Source organism: Colletotrichum fructicola (assembly GCF_000319635.2).
Source record: "Colletotrichum fructicola Nara gc5 chromosome Unknown KSG_Nara_v1_contig03, whole genome shotgun sequence".
Classification (NCBI taxonomy): Eukaryota; Fungi; Ascomycota; class Sordariomycetes; order Glomerellales; family Glomerellaceae; genus Colletotrichum; species Colletotrichum fructicola.
The window spans coordinates 1,010,976-1,030,091 of NW_027094053.1; the positions used below are offsets into that span (position 1 = coordinate 1,010,976).

General features: G+C 53.0%; 6 protein-coding genes across 6 annotated transcripts; 2 read left to right on the forward strand and 4 right to left on the reverse strand.

The window, feature by feature from the left end:
- Nucleotides 1–296: 296 nt before the first annotated feature.
- CGGC5_v005072 (putative AC transposase) lies at nt 297–2,819 on the forward strand (the record flags this gene model as incomplete). The annotated part of the gene is made up of 2 exons (XM_066151392.1): nt 297–664; nt 719–2,819. 2 exons carry the CDS (start codon nt 297–299, stop codon nt 2,817–2,819), a joined length of 2,469 nt encoding a protein of 822 aa, XP_066009027.1.
- A 1,537-nt stretch (nt 2,820–4,356) lies between these two features.
- CGGC5_v005073 (uncharacterized protein) lies at nt 4,357–6,348 on the forward strand (the record flags this gene model as incomplete). Its single annotated transcript, XM_032031712.2, has 1 exon — nt 4,357–6,348. The coding sequence occupies one exon, from the start codon at nt 4,357–4,359 to the stop codon at nt 6,346–6,348; it is 1,992 nt and encodes a 663-aa protein (XP_031893483.2).
- Nucleotides 6,349–7,158: 810 nt separating this feature from the next.
- CGGC5_v005074 (uncharacterized protein) lies at nt 7,159–7,994 on the reverse strand (the record flags this gene model as incomplete). The annotated part of the gene is made up of 3 exons (XM_032031723.1): nt 7,159–7,511; nt 7,591–7,650; nt 7,817–7,994. The coding sequence occupies 3 exons, from the start codon at nt 7,992–7,994 to the stop codon at nt 7,159–7,161; spliced, it is 591 nt and encodes a 196-aa protein (XP_031893481.1).
- A 2,246-nt stretch (nt 7,995–10,240) lies between these two features.
- CGGC5_v005075 (uncharacterized protein) lies at nt 10,241–11,539 on the reverse strand (the record flags this gene model as incomplete). Its single annotated transcript, XM_032031734.1, has 1 exon — nt 10,241–11,539. The coding sequence occupies one exon, from the start codon at nt 11,537–11,539 to the stop codon at nt 10,241–10,243; it is 1,299 nt and encodes a 432-aa protein (XP_031893476.1).
- An 812-nt stretch (nt 11,540–12,351) lies between these two features.
- On the reverse strand, nt 12,352–13,974 carry manA-1 (Mannan endo-1,4-beta-mannosidase; the record flags this gene model as incomplete). The annotated part of the gene is made up of 5 exons (XM_032031745.1): nt 12,352–12,408; nt 12,459–12,650; nt 12,703–13,447; nt 13,496–13,760; nt 13,815–13,974. The coding sequence occupies 5 exons, from the start codon at nt 13,972–13,974 to the stop codon at nt 12,352–12,354; spliced, it is 1,419 nt and encodes a 472-aa protein (XP_031893475.1).
- Nucleotides 13,975–15,974: 2,000 nt separating this feature from the next.
- On the reverse strand, nt 15,975–17,864 carry P450-3 (Cytochrome P450 monooygenase 3; the record flags this gene model as incomplete). The annotated part of the gene is made up of 6 exons (XM_032031757.2): nt 15,975–16,341; nt 16,395–16,491; nt 16,553–16,745; nt 16,797–17,481; nt 17,537–17,574; nt 17,637–17,864. 6 exons carry the CDS (start codon nt 17,862–17,864, stop codon nt 15,975–15,977), a joined length of 1,608 nt encoding a protein of 535 aa, XP_031893102.2.
- Nucleotides 17,865–19,116: the final 1,252 nt, after the last annotated feature.

Here is a 19,116-nt window from a genome sequence, read left to right on the forward strand (position 1 = left end):
GAGAGGCCGTAGATCAGCTTGCGCCCTAGTTATTCGGTTATGCCCAGCCACTGAAACATGCCACTATTGCCAACCTCGCGATGACTACATATCTTGATGTGGTTTTTCGAACTGCCCTCAAAATACTAGTTTACAGCCAATCCCTTTGAAACTTTCAGAGGAGGTAGAAGGGATCACAGCGGTTCGAATGATATATAACTCATCCCGATTGCACACTTCTAGCGGGATTTGTTCATCATCTCACATCTTCTTCACCATTTTCAGCCATTTTTAATTTCACCGACTCCATACTCACGATGTCGACTGCTGCCACTGCTGCCAGCGCTTCTCACGCCAACGCGTATGAGATGTTAGGTACCCCGCGCCTCCGCATCTCGACGCAGATCGCGCAGGCTCTGCTTGTTACCCCACCTCTGAATTCCACGATCGACGACCTTCCTCACATCGTCGTAGGCAGTCGAGAGTTCGTTCTTGAGACGCAGTTATCGCGAAGGCGTGGCCGAGGGCGCTCTAGCTGGATTCGAGATCATGGCGAGTTCCTCGTCGAAGTTATTCAGAGCCGCGCCGGCGCGTCCTTTTGGAGCTGTCGACGATGCGACGCGAAGGGGTCTCCTCGTCTGTTTGGCGCTGCCGCCACCTCCGCTCCTCAAGAGCACTTACTTCGGTATGTATCTGTCAGCTTTCTTTCTATATAAGTCATATACTGACGAAGCTGAAGTAGCCATAAGGTCTGCAGGATCTCTGCTGTGTCAGATGAGGACTCTGACAGCAGTACTCTGCCCTCCTCGGCAGACACATCAGGCCCGCCTTCGTACAAACGACTTCGACCTAACAGTAACGTGCCGAGGGCCAAGATCACGACTCTGAGAGACCTCAGCGTTGTCTCCATCGTCTCTGCCGATCTCCCATTCGTCCACTTCGAGAACGCCTACGTGCAGCAGATGTTTCGGTACCATAACCCGGAGGTCGCTGGCGAGATCCCGTGGGGCCGGACGGCGATTCGGGACCGTCTCGATGACTTCTGCCGGCGTGGAGAGGCTCTCGTGAAGTCTGAGCTTCACTCTGCACTCTCAAAGATCCATCTATCATTCGATCTATGGTCATCACCAAATATTTACGCCTTTATGGCAGTCACTGGTCATTTCATCCATGCTGACGGCACAATACAATCTCGTCTCTTAGCCTTCCCGCAGCATCACGGCAACCACAGCGGCCTCAGCCTCTCGGAGACCCTTATCGACGCCGTCGACCGTTATGAACTCCGGCCCCGCATCGGAGTAACGATCTCCGACAACGCTACGAACAACGACACCTGCCTCCGGGCCTTCTACCGGAGTATCTCGCCCGAGATGACGGATGCGGACGTCAAGGCCCGGCGAATGCGGTGCTACGGCCACATCCTCAACCTCGCCGCCCGGGCCTTCTTGTTTGGCGCTGACAAGGAGGTCCTAGAGGCTGAGTCGGACTTCTTCCGGCTCTGTGAGCGGTATGAGGACGATCTTGAGCTCTGGCGGAAGCTTGGCCCCGTGGGCCGGCTCCGGAATATCGTCAAGTTCGTCCGGGCATCTCCGCAACGGACGGAGCGGTACCGGAAGGCTGCGGCGGAGGTCGACGGAGACTCCGACTTCCGGATCTTCTCGGAGTCTCGCCGGGAGGCACAGCTTATACTGAATAACGACACTCGATGGAATAGTACGTATCTTATGATCGAGAGGGCTGTGAAGAAGAAGACGGAGATTCAAGCCTTCCTATTAGCCAACAACGACGACGACGATGCCAGGCAGCACATCTCAGAGAAGGACCTACTCTCGAGTGAGGATTGGAAGGTTCTCGCTGAGATCGGGATGATCCTTGAGCCCTTCTACCTCCAGACGAAGCGGTGTGAGGGCTGGGGTATTAATGACGGGCATGGGCGACTCTGGGAGGTAACGTTGGGTATCGAGTACCTTCTCTCGCATCTCATCAACTGGAAGATCTACTACAACGCCAGTTTATCACCCAGTATAGATCACGACGATGAGGGTGACTCTCAGCAGTCGCAGCAATCTCAGAAGCGTGCCAGGCGGGCCCGGCGCCGTCATCATAACCTTCAAGCCCTGCCCGATCATGTACACCAGGACTGGGCATCGCCAGCCTCTCGATATGCCTCGAGATTCGAGTCTCTCAACGAGGAGTGGCAGACCTTCTTACGTAGCAGCGTTGAGCAGGCGTGGCAGAAGCTCTTCGATTATTATGATCTTCTCGGAGACTCGCCACTGTTCTCTGGTGCGATCATCCTGCACCCGTCATATGGTATTTCATACCTAAGAGATATATGGGGGCAAGAACACCAGGAGGGATGGGTTGAGAAGGCTCTGAAGACCCTCACAGAGTACTTCGATCAGTGGTATCGTCAACCCGGCGAGATATATCCGTCTAGCTGGCAAGCCGGCATGCTTCCAGTTGATCCCGGCGCCGGGGACGGAGAAGATGTGCATTACCGGCAATGGGTTAACAGCTGGCGCCGCAAGACGCCGCCCCGGACGGATGAGCTTGATCTCTACCTCCGGCAGCCTCCGGAGACCACCTCCGATCCCGTTCGATGGTGGAGGGACCATTCGGAGACCTTCCCGGCGCTCTCGCGGCTTGCCCTCGACGTCTTCGCCGTGCCGGCGATGGCGGCAGACTGTGAGAGGGCTTTTAGTACTGCCAAGTTAACCCTCACTTCGCAGAGGCTCTCGATGGTGCCGGGTACTATAGAGACTCTCCAGCTAAGTAAGAACTGGATGAAGAGGGGGGTCTTGATGCCTTTGCAGAGCTTTACTCTGTTGCCGTCGTGATGTATATAACTTCACTTTTTCTTGATTAGTAAGGGTTTTGCACGTGTTTTTGTATGATGATTGACTTATTTTAATTGGCAATTCACCAAGTAGTCAAAGCCTCAAAAGAAAAGAGGCAATTTAGCAAGTTGGGGGGTCAAAATTGACTTGATTGGACTTGCGGCAGCGCTGGTGCCGACGGCTTCAACTATCGTTTCTCGGCAGCGAGCGCAGCCATACTATTTCTGAGTCGATTGCCTGTCAAGAGCCGCATGCAGATACGAAATATCATTTTGATCGAGGATAGGGAATCGGTTGCCTGTCCGGAAAGTCATGCAGAAGGTCTTATTCCGTTTTGTAGGGAGAACGATGCCCTTCGCATCGTACGTCGAGTTGATCTGTGGCGAAACGTCTTGCAGTATGACCCACACAATACGAGAGAGAATCGTGGAGCGAGTAGAACCATTGCTAGACGCGAGCCTTTGAACTCATGTCGGATTATTTGGAATGTCTCGCAGTGGATGGTGGAAGCCTCGTCTCTGTCCGCAGCCGGCATGCCAGAAGCATCGTTCACACTCGTCTTTGATGCCAGTTCGTCACCCCTGCAAGCTACTCAGTTGTTCGAGTCGGTGGTTCAACGTGGTGCCTCGTGGCAGGATGCGTGGACCAAATTCCAGGGTCAGCGTGACATCATGCGGGAAGCAAATACTCGAATGTTTCCAGGTCTGATGTTCACGAAGTTCCCGTGCATATTGCGGGACGTTACGGCGAAGCGATCGATAATAAAATGCAACTTTGACGTCGGCGAAGCATGGTCAATTGATACGGTCAAGGAATGGGCTGATGCGAGGTGGACGACGGATTTCTCCAACGTCATTTGGGAGATCAGGCCACCTCTGCCAGATTGGCAGAAGCTGGTTGAGGATAATCTCTTACCGAATGAAAGCTCAGAGCGTAGACGAAAGGGCAAAAGGAAGTGGAGGGACTACAGCTACCAACTGCCCACGTAATTTCAGACATACCGATAAGGAATAGGTAGAGGCTTTTGCGAGAGGATGTGACGGTTCACATGTTGGATGTGGCACTGAAATTGGGATGTCTTCAAAAAGTTGTTGAAATTGCAAAATCTAGGTTCTGCATCAGTCTGCCAGGGAAATTAGTGTTTTGTTATCTAGCGTTGGGATTGCTAAGCCATTGAGGTCGATCTGTGCGCAGTTTTGGCTGATAGCCTCAATATGTTGTCAAATCAAGTATGATATCAAAAACTCGCCATTGTTAAAACAATCCTCATGTTCAAGATCAGGCCGTACGGAGAAATATTGTATTTGCTGCACATACCCTTGCTCCAACGTGATCTACCAATCCCTGGCTCGTTACGACATAGCAGGACGAGACACTTTCAGGGATTAGCGCCCTTGACGCGTCCACCTCGCCCGGGATGCGCGTAACCCCACCGACATGCTTCCCAACTTCACCCCAATCCGACATCCACGATCCCTTGACATCCCCAATGACAGCATCCACCACCGACTCCAGGGCGGTGCCGCCTAGCTCCAATATGTCGCTGGACTTCCTGACACAACCTGACGCCCAGCTGCGAGAGCCCGCTGAGCTCGCAGCCGCTCTGGCGAAGCTGGACGAGAGACTCAGGGAGTCGAGTATTCCGTACAGTGACCCACTCATCCTCGACCGAGAGATCGTGGAAGCCGGTGCGCTCCTCAAAGACGTCGTTAGAACCAGTAGAGACCCCAATTTTCTCGAGAATCAGAAGGCGCGGAAGATTCTCGGTTTTCTCGGTACGAGACTCGAACGCCGTTTGGCCACAGCCCGGAGCGCAATCGCTCGCATGCGCAAAGACCGCATTACGGAACTCCCCACTGAGTTATTGATGGACATCATGAGTCGAGTAACGAACGGCACTTCAAACATTGGTCTCGACGGTGACGATTTTGTCTCATCCGGTGAGCATAACCGAAGCCGAGACGTCGAGTCTATCAAATCTCTCCGCCTCACCAGCCGCCGCATGCGCAATCTGGCCGATCGCTTTCTCATCCGCTCGGTCATCGTCAGAATGATGCCACAGTCTCTGGCCAGACTCGTCGAGATTTCGCATCACCCAGTCTTCTCTCATACCGTTCGCTGCGTGAGAGTCAACTTGGCTTTCTATGCCAAAGCTCTGGCGAACCTGAACAACTTCGCCGGGTTCGAGAAATGGCAATGCGAACGAATACATGAACGCTTCGGACTCGCCAACGAGAAAGCGGATATAGAAGAAGCTGAAGACCATAGGGTCTCGGATCATACGATGACTCTGCTCAAACGGCTGGACAAAGAGGCCATCGCCACGCGGGAGGTCAAGCGAGGACGAGACCCTTTCGCTAGCCTCAAAACGTCTTTCAAGCGATTACTGCGCGCAGCTCATGTGCAGTACAAACAACTCTATGATGAACAGCAACGAATCCGCAAAGATCACAGAAACGGCGTCGATTCGGTCTTTCTGAGAGAGATCTCCGCTGCAATGGCTCGGATGCCTAATGCCACAAGACTGGAGATTTCGGACGTGGATGTCGACCCTGACTGGCAAGACCATTATGACAAGGTGATCCAACATGTCACTCTAGATGAGACAACGGGACTTTATCGACTCATGACTTCTCCAATCCGTTGGGAAATTTCGAACACCTGCTCGGAACAGTGGGCAGGAGCTCCTGTCGGTGTTTTATTACAGCTTCCGGTTGCACTCTCCGAGGCAGGCGTCCAGCTGACGAGGCTTGCTATTACGGTCACTCCCCCTCGGATAATTCAATGGTCTATGATGCAGCCGACTGAAGAGCAGGCAAATAAACTTGCTCTTCTTGTTCATAACGTCAGGGCTCTGGAATTCACCATGAAATCCAGAGACGACGACGTCTCCGTCACACCTGCCCACTGGCCAGCAGGCCAGGCACATCTAGAGCCTATAGCGGCATATTTGGCAGCCATATCGTCAACTCCAAGCTTAGAAAAGCTTCGCATCGGAGCGGGCGCTTTTGGAAATCACATGTTGGATGAATGGGGAGATCTCAGGCGGTGGCCACTTCTGGCCTCTCTCATCAAGTCCCAGCCATGGCCGAGACTCGAACGTTTGGAGCTTGACAATGTCACCCTCACTTCAAGTCTCCTTGAGGAGCTGATCGGGGAGCGATCCACGGATATGATTGTGCGGCTGGAAAGCGTCTTTATTGACGAAGAAGATGAGGATACTTGGCGCGAAATGCTCGACATGCTGCGGGCGAAAGCAGACCCTGCTCGGCCCAGGAAAGAGGGCGGCGTATGCGGCACGGTCTTTGTCGAGGCCCTTTTTGCCCCGTATGGGGGTGAGATCATCGACTTCCTGAAGCGCGACATTGAACGCATATTCGGCAGCCGGGTCAGGCTTAATGACAAGGCACCGCTCACACCGGCCCTGTCATATTTGAGAGGGCTGAGGTCGAAGAATCCCGTTCCCATGGTCATTGGGACGCCTCCGCTTCCACCCATCCATCATCTCGCGGACGACCTCGCCTGGTGATTTGCCATGGGACATGATTTTCTGATGTAGACAAAGATTTGTTTGGTTACTCAACGCCAAATTCAATCACTTCACCCACAGCTCCCCACTAAGGTCACCAAAAACATGTGAGCAGCCCTCGATGTGATTGATAACGAAGGAGAATTTAATTGCGGATCTGCATCGGACGAATCAAAGATGCAAATCCGGGGAAGGGGGGCGGTGCCAGCACGGGCTGTGAAAACGGGGTCCACCGTCGTCCACTCCGCGGACCGCGTGGTAAATGAACGCGCGCGGCAAAGACGCAATGCAATGTCGGCGCCGACTCGGCGGTGACGAGACGGGGGGAGGCAACTCAGAGGGTAGTAGTCTGGTGGGGGAGCGTGGAAAACAACGTGAAAATGCATGTGAGTTTTCTTTTTTCACCTGAGAACGGAAAAAGCCGGCGAGCTGCAGCCATTTTCAACGTACGACGAGGTATCGGGAGTTTATATGGCTCATCTCAGTCATTTGCGTTATTTCTTGTCGGTTTTCAGTCAATGGTTGGTCATCAACGTGGGCACAACTTTGCGTGATGAACAATCCAAAATCAAAGTCAAAGGCAACCTTGTTTACCGCACTTGAAGCTCCTCGCAGAGCATTTTTCATTGACACACTAAAGTCTATCTACATGCACCGTGACATCCCATCTTTTTGCGCCGCTGCTCAACCAAAACCAGAACAATATCTTGACTATGTACATGAACCGAGTCCCAAGTGACAAAGAAAAGGGGAGAAAAGCCTTGCCAACGGCACGACTGATCAAGTTCTCATGAAGACTGTTCACAAGACTTAGTTGGAGGGAGCAGTCCTCCTGAGGTTGAGGATGATCTTGTCATCGGTGTCATCGCCGGTCTCGTTCCAGCGGAGGTTGTAGATGCCGTCAGTCTCGGTGGCGGTAGCGTACCACAGAGACTCGTAGCTGCCGTCGTCGGCCTCGACGAGGACGAAGTTGCCGTAGAAGGCGAAGCCGCTGGTCTGGCGGCCGGTGGAGGAGGAGTTGCTCTCGAGGAAGGCGACGTTGTGCACGTCCGAGTCGGAGCTAGGGATGGTGAAGGTGAGGTTGGACCAGGTTGGGGTGGTGGTGACGGCGGTAGTGTTGGGCGCGCCGATCCAGGTCTCCTCGTCGTCGGTCTGGGGAGTGACTGTTGGTTGCGATATCAGTAATCTACTCGGACTTACGAAGTCAAGGGATGTGGGGGATGCTTTTGGGCGCAGACTTACAGATCACCGGGGCCGCGTTGGAGTCGTTGAACTGGGTGTAGTCTCCGAAGTAGGCATCACCTGGGAAGAGAATCGTTAGTATGGTGGGGAACTTCGGCAGTGAGGGTCTAGACCGAGACGATCGGATGGCAATGCAGATGGTGTGGTAGAGGAGATGGGACGAAGATGAGATGACACTCTCCATCTGAGGGAATATGGGTTTCGAAACAGAGAGATGAATGCTTACCTCCAGCAGTGAACAAAGCCAGGCCGCCAATGCCAGAGCCGTAGGCGTAGATCTGGAAAGAGCTGGTGTCACGACGGACGTGGGCTGACTTGGCAGACCTTACACTGGCGGGGGCAAGGCCCGGGACCGCGGCGGTGAGAGAGGCAAAGGCCAAGATGAGGCTTCCGATGTGCTGCATTATTGCGATGTTTTGTTGTTTGTTGAAGAAGATTATATGATGTTGCGTGAGGCGTTGGAGTAGCGACGGACTCAGGTGAGCGGTATTGGTATTAGTGTTGCTGTGCGTTTGCTGGTGGTGAGAAGACGAGCAGAAAAACTGTAAGTGGGAAGCAAGTTGGTTATTTATCATGAGCCACGAGAGGCGATATCGAACAATTCTCAGTCCGGAAGATCCGCACCACAACGTGATGTTCCCGCACCACCAAAAGAGAAAAAACCTGGCACAAAAAGCTTTTCCAACCAACAACGCCCAATCCCCCCGTCCCATGATCCCATATTGCGGCTCAGACCACTGAGGCTGAGTCCCCACCGGTAGTACGTAGCAGCTCAATCAATCATCACAACTTCTTCATGCAAACCGCGGCTATCCTCCGCTGTCCAGTGTTTGCCGTTCCGCCAAGCTGTCAGCGGGCTGGGTCCCGAAAAGCAAAAATGAAGGCAGGAAACAGGTATTGACCTTGCAACGCACAACGGCAGTGCCGTTATCGTTTGTTCTAGAATGAGGGCACATCCCAGATGGCACATACGTCAACACGTCGATTTGTTTTTCGGGATGTGGGATGAACTGGAGCCGACGGAGGGACCACAGCAAAAAAACGGGGACCCGGGAATCTGTTTTTTGGATGTGGCGCCGCGCGCACGGAAGTCGAAAAGGCGTTAGCAAGGGGGTGGTGATATAGGTTGGTAGGTCTTCGAGGTGGACGGCATGAAAAAGGGGATCATTGGAAAGTTTCGCATAGAAGCATCCACGTAAGGGCACCGAGGCTATTCGTAAGGAGGGCTTCGGAGAAGAGATGAACACCCTCCTCATCCATCTGGACCACCCCTATCACCGCATCCGCACCCTAGAAAGCACAGACAAAAGCTATCGGGTATCCGTAGGGCGGATCGGCCGCTCCTGCATCTGTGCAGCTTTTTCTACGGGCCCGCCCGTCCACCGGACCTGGATCAGTGTCCCGGGACGAGGCCGCGCCCCCACCTTTCCGAACACTCGGTCACACCGGCCGTTCTGGGCGGCCTGTGGAAGATCAACATCAGGACCCCTTCATACGTGCCATCTTGTAAGGCTGTTGCGGAGCGACTCCAATGAATATGCATTGCGCCGTTCAGGAAGTTTCCTATTGTATTCGGTGGGCTTGGATGCTACAGCGCATTCTCGTTGGCAGGATTGATCTGTCAACAAGATGATCACCAAAGCACGATGTCACATCGGAGAACCCGAGCTCTCCTCCCCCAATCTTTGCATCAATGCAGCTATTTGAGCCTCATCTGTGCTAGAGGTGAATGTAGGAGACCGCGTAGTAAGCGGCAAGGGACGTAGATTATCAGGATTGCGCTACCGGACTACGCGTGCGCTGCACACGCGGCGGATGGTACCGGTGGGATGGGCCTGGAGCAAGACTGCACTGGCATAGCCTTCCTCCGCTCCGGGCGGGATTATCTAAGCCGGAGATGGAAAGGAAGTCCCGGGGGTCCCTTATTGAAATTGCTTCGCCACCGGGTATGAGCCTTAATATGGCAGCTTTTCATATCTTTTTTTACTACCATTGTGGCTTAGTCCAGTATGAGTTCTTACAGCCACTTGTTTACAGACCTCGGGAAACAATCACTAGAAAGTAAAAGATTGTCCCAGTTGAGTAGACAGTGACGTAGGCAGGAAGTGTTTAGTGGATGCGCACGAAAAACAATCCATCATCTTCATCCAACTTGCCTCGGCTCATATTCAAGACGCATCACCGCCCAGGACTTGCATTCTTTCCAATCTGCCGTTGACTGCTGTAAAACTAAGCCTTAGCCGAGAGTTTCAAATAATCGGTAATCCGTCTTCCCCGAGGAGCTTATTGGTCAGAAAGCTTAGCGTTATGTTCCCTCCCCGCCTTTTTCCATCCTCTACGCTTCTCCTCGCTGCCGTAGTATCTACGTTATGTGGGCAGTCGGGAAGTGTTACAGGGATCCACGCGGTACCGACCATTTGAAACTCTAGGACAGGTCCTTTCTTTGATTGATTAGATGTCATACAGATCCTGGCGCAGTCTTCATATGGGATGAAAAATATCGGGATATTTATAGATGACGTCTTCCGTCAGTCCCCGCCTTGCTCAGCTGCCAAGCCTTAGGCGATATTTCCTTGCCTCCGACCCAAGGGCTGCATGTCCGTCTCCGAGGTCCCTGATCCCTCATGTTGCTGGAGTATTTTACTCGAGCCTAGTTGGAATTCAACATTTGAACAATGGATGGGGTGCTAAGAGGATTTTCCACAACGTTGCACTTGTGTAGGACATACGCACGCGCGAGACTCAACCTTTCCTCGCCGTTGCCTGTAAGCCTGCCTGAACCTCCTCCCCAACCGAAAATGTGCCCGAAATGCTTGCTTCCCAGTGAGTCGACTTCGGCCCCAGAGGGGAACGTAAATTCAAGCAGCCTCAGACGCTTGCCACTCGGTCTCGCCGGATCGGCCAACTCCTTCATGGTGTCCATGAGCTCGCGCCAAGTCCCGTCGACCATCTTGCACTTGTATATCACCAGGTCCAGCGACGAATTCAAATTGGCGAGGAACTTCTCAAAAGCAGGCCCCTTGATGTTGACGTAGCGGAGGGCGAGCTTCTTCAGAGGCCTCTGAGGTGTTTGCGAGAGAATCGGGGTGTAGTGAGTGCACCGTGCCCTGGCCTTCATCATGCCCTCAAAGTCCACGGCTAGCACTTGCAAGTTCGGCATGCGATTGAGTGGGCTCATGAATGAACTGACTGCCGTCAGCTCCTTGCCCGACCGGAGCTTGTTCTCCTTTTGGATTCCTGTCGAAAAGTGAAAGTGTTGGAGATTTTCCGCGGGGGCTTGCAAAGCAGTCTTCTCGTCGTCATCGCATTTGAAACCTGAGAGGTCCTTTGGCGCTGATGGCTTGATGGAAAGTTGAGTGAGTTTGATTCCGGCCGTCCCAATGTAGACCAAAAGCTTGCGCACGAAACCGACGTCCTCCATTGTAAGGACGTGGTCGCCCTTCAGGTAGTCATGGTCTTCCCACTTCAAGAAAGGAACTGTGAACCTCTCAGTGAGGTTATCCATAACGTCCTTGTAGAAGTCCAGAGAGGTATCCAGTTTCCTTCCTGAAGTGGGAGACTGAGATGCGTTCCAGCCCAGAATCTTGAGGCCTCCTGTCACCGGCTCATCATAGATTTCCAACTGCGTTATTCCAGGCATCCTCCGTATTAGCTGTGCAAGACTTTCCCCCAAGCTCTGCTTCATCTCCTCTTGCTGATTGTGGAGTTCTTTGTGGGCAGCATACGCCCTATCGAGCTTTACTTGCAGGTGCTCCACGTAGTATTCTGGCTGGTACGTCCTTTCCCATAGGCAAATCTGACGCCGAATTTGAACCTGCTTGAACACCACACGGCTGTCGGCCATTTCCGAGGGGTAGTATGGAAGAATGAGGCGAAGACATCTAACTCCAGGTCCAATAAATGGGTGAGCAATGACCTTTTCAAGATGCTCCATTGAATCGGTCGTCATCTCGATGGACACGTGAGGCACCAAAAGACGAGATGCCTCCTCGTTGAGTTGACGACAACTCAAACGGATCGACTGGATGTCCTGAACGATGTCGCGTCCGCGATTTGGGACTGGCTCTGTGTAATCACGATCTGGGCCGTTTGTATTGTATTGGGAAAGGATAATGCCTAGCACCTCTCGCGGGAGGTCGGGTAAACCTTTGTGCGATAGATACGGTCGGGCGCGGTCGTTGTAGACAGCCCACAGGTCTTGCCGACGCCGGATCAAGTCTCGGATCACGGGGATCTGGGCCTTCAAGCGGCGTCTTTCATTATGCCGGCGTAATCGGGTGCCATGTATCGCCCAGGCCTTTTCGTCCTTGGTGGTTCCGTTGCCCCCTCAGAATGAGCCGGAGCGACCGGTCGATCTCAACCAGCTCCTCATGGGCCGCGGCGAGACCAGCAGAGTCTCTGTCAAGGGTCTGCATCTGAGGTGATTATGGTTTTCTGAAATTGTGTCGAGAGTTGGAATTGCTGAGGCCGTCGATTGAAGAGACTTTTTTTCTGGGTCTTGTTGCGTTGCAGCTTTCACCGACTTGGCCAATGTAAACGTTCGGAACAAAGAAAAGCAAGACAGGGGATGGAGTGGGGATAGGGGTTGGTCAATCCACATCACATCGAGGTATCTGACAAAGAACCTTTCCTCACCCGGCTGCAGACCAGACGCATCACGAAGTTCAAAGAAAATAGTGGGAAATTTTGACAAGCAATGTACAGATGGTCTCAATTGAATATCTACAGTGAAATATGTTCCTGGGCACCGAAGGATGCTTTTCAGCCACGCCAGCCCTGGATCTCATCCAAGGTGAGCACGTACTCGCTCTCGTAGATCTATCGACTGTTAGTTCTTGATAATATCGAACCGTGGGCGCTTTTCTTACCGTCTTCAGATCCGCGACGCTGTTCCACTCGGCGTTGTTGATGAAGGTATCACTCCAGACGCAGAAGTACAGCCAGTGAGCCTCATACGCCTGAAGGAGATCAGGGAAGGGAGCACTGCCCACCTCCGTCGCGGCGATGAGCTTCTTGTCGCCACCGAGAGCGATGAGGTCGTTGTATTGAGTGGTCATCGGCTGATATAATGGTGAGCAGGATTCATACAAAACTGACTTAGGGGGCACTTACTCCGTGGCCTTGGGCGTAGACATCAGCGCTGAGGATATCAACAGTCTCATCGCCGGGGTACCAGGCCTCCGCGACCGAGTTCCAGACCCAGATAAGGTTGTTCAGCTCATGGTGGTTCGTAAGGCGGTCGTACAACAAAGCGTACAGCTTCTTGCACGCCTCAGGGCCCTTGGCACCCCACCAGAACCACGCGCCCTCGGCCTCGTGCAGCGGGCGCCAGAGCACCGGCACGCCGGCATCCTGCAGCTTCTTCAACTGCACAGCAATGGCGTCAATGTCGCGGATGATGAGGGTATAGTTGGCGTTGGTGGTGTCGGCGAGTGCAGTCTCGACGTTGAAGTCGGTGGCGCGCGTGTAGAAACCGCTCCACCACTTGTTCTCCTCGGTGTCGTACAGACCCGTGGGCGCGTTCCAGTGCCAGAGGACGGAGACGATGCCGCCGCGCTCGGCGTGGGTGATGGCTTCCTCGACGGCGGTTCCGACGGTGCCGCGCTCGACGCGACTGGGGGAGTAGTCCATCAGGTCGACGCTGACGAGGGCGGGGGTCTTGCCAATCTGCTCGTTGACCCAGTTGGAGTAGGAGAGTTCCTGCTGGCCGGAGAGGATGTTCTTGCCGTAGATGGAGCGGAGGTACTTGTACAGGGCGTTGGCGTCGGTGTTCGCCTTGGCGTTGACGAGGGCTTCGTTGATGTTGTGGGGCCCGCGGGCGGCGGAGGGCGTGAGGGTGATGGAGTCAATGAGGTAGCTTCTTAGGTCAGTCTAAGAGCATCTCATATCGCGTCAGCTAACTTACTATCCCCAGTTCTTGACGATGTCAATTGTGTTGTTGCCCTGGTTCAGGAGGACCTGACCAGCAGAGACATTCGCCCACGTCTCGCCAGCAGCCAGGAGAACCTCACTGGCAGCACCGCCATTGAGGACAACATTGGTGCGCTTCTCACCATAAATGCCGGCGTATCTGATGCTAAGATCGAAGAGCTTCTGGCCGTCACCGGTGCAGTCAACGTTGATGGTGAGCTTGTCGGTGTCGTCTTCGAAACTAGTCACGTATCCGGTGCCTATGGAAGCCGAAGTCAGTGCAGGTAATTGTGAATGAGGCTTTCGGTACTTACCAGTGAAGCCAGCTTGGGCAGTGTCAACCGTCGTGCCGGAGAGGACACCGTCCTCGGCCTCGTAAACCTTGGCCCCGTCGGTGCCGATGCACGACTGCGAATACACGCCAGCGGCAAACGCGAGGACGGCACGCAGAGAAAGCGCCGTGGATCTCGCCATGGTTATCGCGGAAGATCAGCACGGGGATGGAATAAAGAAACAAAAGCGAATGAAAAGATCGGATGCAACTCAAGCCGTCTGGATCAGATCCAGACAGACGGGTGCGGCCGGTGGGATATATACCTTATTCCAACTGCCCGAGACCATTCTAACTCAAACAGCCTGTCAGGCCCCCTCAATCTCGCCCATATGGCCAAGAGACGTAAGGGGAATCACAGGAGGGGAAGATCATTAAGATTCCAGGGGGTGACGGAGGTTATTTTTGCGTCTCCACATCCACCCGCTTCCCCCATCGACAACGTCTGCCGGGATTTGGAGATTTCCTGCCGGGGCATGACGGAGGGGGCTTTGACTTTCGTGAACGTGAACGCGGAGCGAGAGGCTCCGTGTGCGGCGAAAGGGGCAGATGAGGGGACCGATTTGGAGAAGACCCTTGGCTTCACATGGGCGCATGACTGCACAATTGACAAATTTGTGTAACGCAAGCCCTCTGCGACGAAGATCTTGAGTCCTTTCGAGAAACTTGGCCATCATCCGAAGCCCTTCTTAAGCTTAAGGAGACCTGTTCAGTCGGCTTGCTCGTCCGAACTTGACTGAACCTTTTGCGATGGGTCCCTGTCGATCGCTCATCCGACTGGCTCGCCGCCGAGCCCGCGAGGGTTTGGAGACATGGTTTGGGCTTGCAACGCTGATCCACTTCGCATCAACTGGAGACACCACACGAAATTTTCGCTTCGTGCCAGCAAAAATTGCGCGGCTACGGCTACATCATGCCACTCCCACCACTCCACGTCAGGCAATCCAGCAGATGTTCGCATCTGCCCGGCTAGCTCAATCGGTAGAGCGTGAGACTCTTAATCTCAAGGTTGTGGGTTCGACCCCCACGTCGGGCTCAATTCCCGTCAGCGATTGACCTTTCTTTTTGCTTTTTGCCTTGTGGTTTGCCTGGGGTCATGGCCTGCTAGCTAACGAGCGCGTAGATGTGCTCGGCGAGTTTGATCCCCATTATTTCACTGGCCGCTGATAGAGAAGTTTTCTTAAAGGTGATGGATGACTAGATGAGGGTTTATGTTGCTTTTTCAGTACCTTCTCGTCAGCTGGACAATTGCTGTGAAGGTGAAGCGATTACATTTTACATCTCTCTTGATCTTTCACCGCCAGCTTTTGGAGCTCCTTATCACTCTTTCAAGTACTTCCAGGCAGCGTGTCAAAACGAACGGCACATAGTAAACGACGATGAGGATACCGAAGGCCTTGCATATCCAGATAGGGGGAGCAACGTCTTCGATGAATCTCCGAATGAACAGAACGAAAGACTGCAACTCCGATTGACTATCCACTGCTCTTTGTTGAATGGTGCCGTCCTGTTTGGCCGCTGGCATATTGCCTGACGCAGGCGTGGCTTGTTTATCGTCCATGAGCAACTTTCTTCCTTTCAAATATTAGCCAGTGTTGTCCAAATCCCAATGACATTGTCACCAAAGATTGATTCGCACTTCAATTCAAGACTTTGTGGAGGATGTAGACGCCCTCATCGACAAACTTCGACTTTCCTTGAGTGTTGGTATGCAGCCTTGGGAGAATTACCAACGGCGGCATACGGGCAAAGCAGCAGAAGTAGTGAACCAACCGGGCATATATACACCAACGAAGGGCAAGCCAAGGTGCCAAGGATATGCCCAGATCTGGGTCGGCATTGATAGCCGTCATGGACACGTAAAACTCCCAACAGAGCATAGGTTGTTGTGGGCCACCTCGTGTCTTTTTGACGATATCAGAAGACAGCATCAGCCATTGCTGGCGGTCAAGACTCTTACATTTCGATCAATTCATCTCGCTTGACATCTTGATATGTCTCTCGCATGTATGCATAATTTCGTTCAACCCCCCTCATTTCGTACGTTGCGCAATGCACGTCCGCGGCAGTCTCCCCATTCAATATCAACTGTCAATTTACTATGGCATTACAGACTTCTTTGTTCATTATCCAAGCTCCACTCCTAAACTTGAACTCGCCTCTTGATTTCAACATCAACTCTCGAATCAGGCATAACGAGCGTCTGCTTAACAATATTTGCAGGCCGTAAAGGACCCGTGCCAGTGCTCTTCAACTGCATATCGTAGTCCATCAGCAGTTCCACGAGGATACACTTGATCATGTATACAGCGAAGAAACGACCAGGACAGGAATGTGGGCCATGGCCAAAGTTGAAAGCGTCTGGTCCTGTGGTGGCAGCTTGATGCTTCATCTCGCGACCAGGAATTTCGCGGAGGCGTGAGAATCGGAAACCATCAAATTCTGCGGGTGGCGCGTTCTTCGTCTCGCTGTTGTACGAAGGACTGAATGTCTGGGTTGTTTCTGATTGGCTGTATTTGTGTGAGTAATCGTCGTGAGCGGTATAGTCGTTGGAGAAACTTACTAAACGCCCCATAGTGGGAAGGCGACCGAGGTTCCGGCAGGAAGTGTCAGGCCGTTGGAGAACGTATAATCTTTTCGAACTCTTCTCACGGAACCACCTACAACGATATAAGTAAGTCGCCCGTATTTAAATCGGCGTGTGGAGTTGTATCGCCTTACCAAAGTTCAGAGGACTTAACCGCTGACTCTCTTTGATGAAGCTGTCCAGCTTCTTGAGCTTGTTGAGAGATGTCTTCGATAAATAGTTCTTCCCGGTTTCATCTTGCTGGTATCCGTCCTCCGCTATAACTTGTTGGATTTCCTCTCGGAGAGGCTGGATGTATTCCGGATGACCAAGAAGATCCATCACCGCCTATTTCAACGTCAACAGTCAGAAAATTTGGGGGTTTGTCATCGTACTCACGAAAGTGGTTGTGCTTGATGTGGTGTGTATCGCCGCAAACGATAGAAGCATCTGATTATTGCCGACGGCCTCGGCAGTTCGCCTCTCTTGTGGCAGGTACTTCATCATCCATGAGATGAATGCGCCCCGCGACCCAGGCTTCGCCTTCTCTTCTAGGTTGAACTCATTCTGAACGAAATCTGACACCAGTGGCTTCATCCACTCTTGTGCCCTCTTCTGTTCTCTTAGCATGTGCTGGACCTCGGGCAAGAAGCCCAAGAAAAACGGTCGAATCAAGGGATGCAGCCTCAACATTGCCACGCGTGATTTCGCGACGTCGACGGTGAAGTTGATTGACGCTGCCAGCCATTCCTCGTCACGACTCAGAGGCAGGCCGACGAATACCCGGCCGCTCATAAGGCCGACCATGCGAAGAATCGTCTTGTGGAGGTTGAATGTCTGCCACTCGGTCGAAGAACCGACGAGCTGCTCCATCCCGTGGCGTACCTCATCTTGAATGGGCTGCAAGACCCCATTCAAGTTCCTGGTAAGATCGACTCGCACTGCGCCGATGACGTCGGGGTTGTCGACTCCGATGTGCGTGTATTTGCCGAGGAAGACATCGTACAGCTCGGCACCGAAGGAGAACTCGGATTCAGCAGCGTGAATGACTTCTTGGTAGAGAGTCATTGGAAGGATGACTCGCCTTTGTGATCTCTGGTTAGCCAAGCTTCTTACATGTCTCGGGTATGCCAACTTACGGTGGATCTGCTGGGACAATGAATGGAGTATCCGGGTACTGTAAGCGACCGTCGATCAGCATCTTGAAAATCGACTAGAAAGATATGTCGGAAGTGTTACCTTCTGGTGTCCTTCTAGTACTGCGTATGCCATATTCTGATCACCCGGTGATCCCACGATTGGGAAGTTGAGTCTCGTGGTGAGTTTCTTCCATAATCGATAAAGCCCCAGCACAGCCGTTGCGAAGACGACGGGAGCCCAAAGTTGCCACAACATGTTGTCAGTGTTTTGAAGCCACGCCCAAATTCTCGAAGCGTGAAAGGCGCAAGTGGACCAAAGACCATCCATCTTGAAAGATACCGTCGAACCGCCGCCTTTTAACAAACGTGCAGTATCGAGACCTTTCCCCCTCACCGGTCGCTCGCGTTCCACCAGTTACACCAATATCCGCTAAAGATTTAAGCCTCGGTGTCTCTCGTAAGCTTGACGTGTTACGTCGCCGAGCGAAGGTGAAACTAGCCGCCCGCGACAAGGACAAGCATTCCAAAAGTCCGCCCGTTGCTCCTGTGGCTTGCGCCCAAAGTAGTCGCGTCGCCTAAATTCTCACTACGCACGGCAGATCAAATAAGCGCTAGACCCTGATCATGGCGTGTTTATCAACCAAAGACCCGTTTCCTTGCAGTTCACGTTCGACCCTTAGACCCTTATGGCCGTTACGGACGCGGTTGCCTTCGGATCCGGCACAAAACTGGAGGCGGTGCAGCTAGCTTTCCAAAGGATCCGGTCTTAACGGCCTGTCTTGCGCGTTCGCGCTCTCCTCGACGTCATCTGAAGTTTGATGACATCCATCGTTTGCTGAAGTGCCTCCCTCGTCATTTTTCCACTAAGCGTTTTGCACATCTTCAAAAAAAAGCTCCAAAATCCTTCAAACGCCACAACAGTGCCGCAGTGCTGCAGGTGAGAATTCGCGTTCGCGGGGTATTCGATTGCGCCCCTCATTGGTGCTCTCCGACAGATTATGGTGGTCAGAAGCTTGCAAGGACGTTCGGGAGATTACATGGCCTGCAGTGTAATGTCACATCAATCGAGATCCAGCCATTCATTTGATCGAATTCGCCGCCCGTAGACAAATGTGAGGGTTTCAATACGCCAGCTTTACGCGCACTTTTCGCACAGCAGATTCGTAAAAGCCTACCGTCGCCGGAAAACTTCTAGATTAGCGCATCATCTGAAGTAGCTTTCAATTTGGGCACCGGCATTGGCTCAACGGCCAGCCAACCTCGTGGCTGCACCTAGGCCATGCGGGCGCGGAGTAGCCTGCGAGCCTCCGTCCAACCTTCTGGTGCATCCCAACATGAACTCCCCGGACCATCCGTAGTTGAACTTTGAGATGGTCAAACTCCGTGCGCAAGTCAAAAGCATGACATGCTTTCCATAAACAGCAAATCAATCGGAAAAGAGGGACCGGGGTGGCTTTTCCCATGTATCGGGAGGGGCGAAAGCTTACCGAGGCGACGGATCAACGTCGCACAAGACAAGATAATCGAGCAGAGACTGGGTTCCTCATATATGTGTTCCGGGAGAGCAAGAGCATATTTAT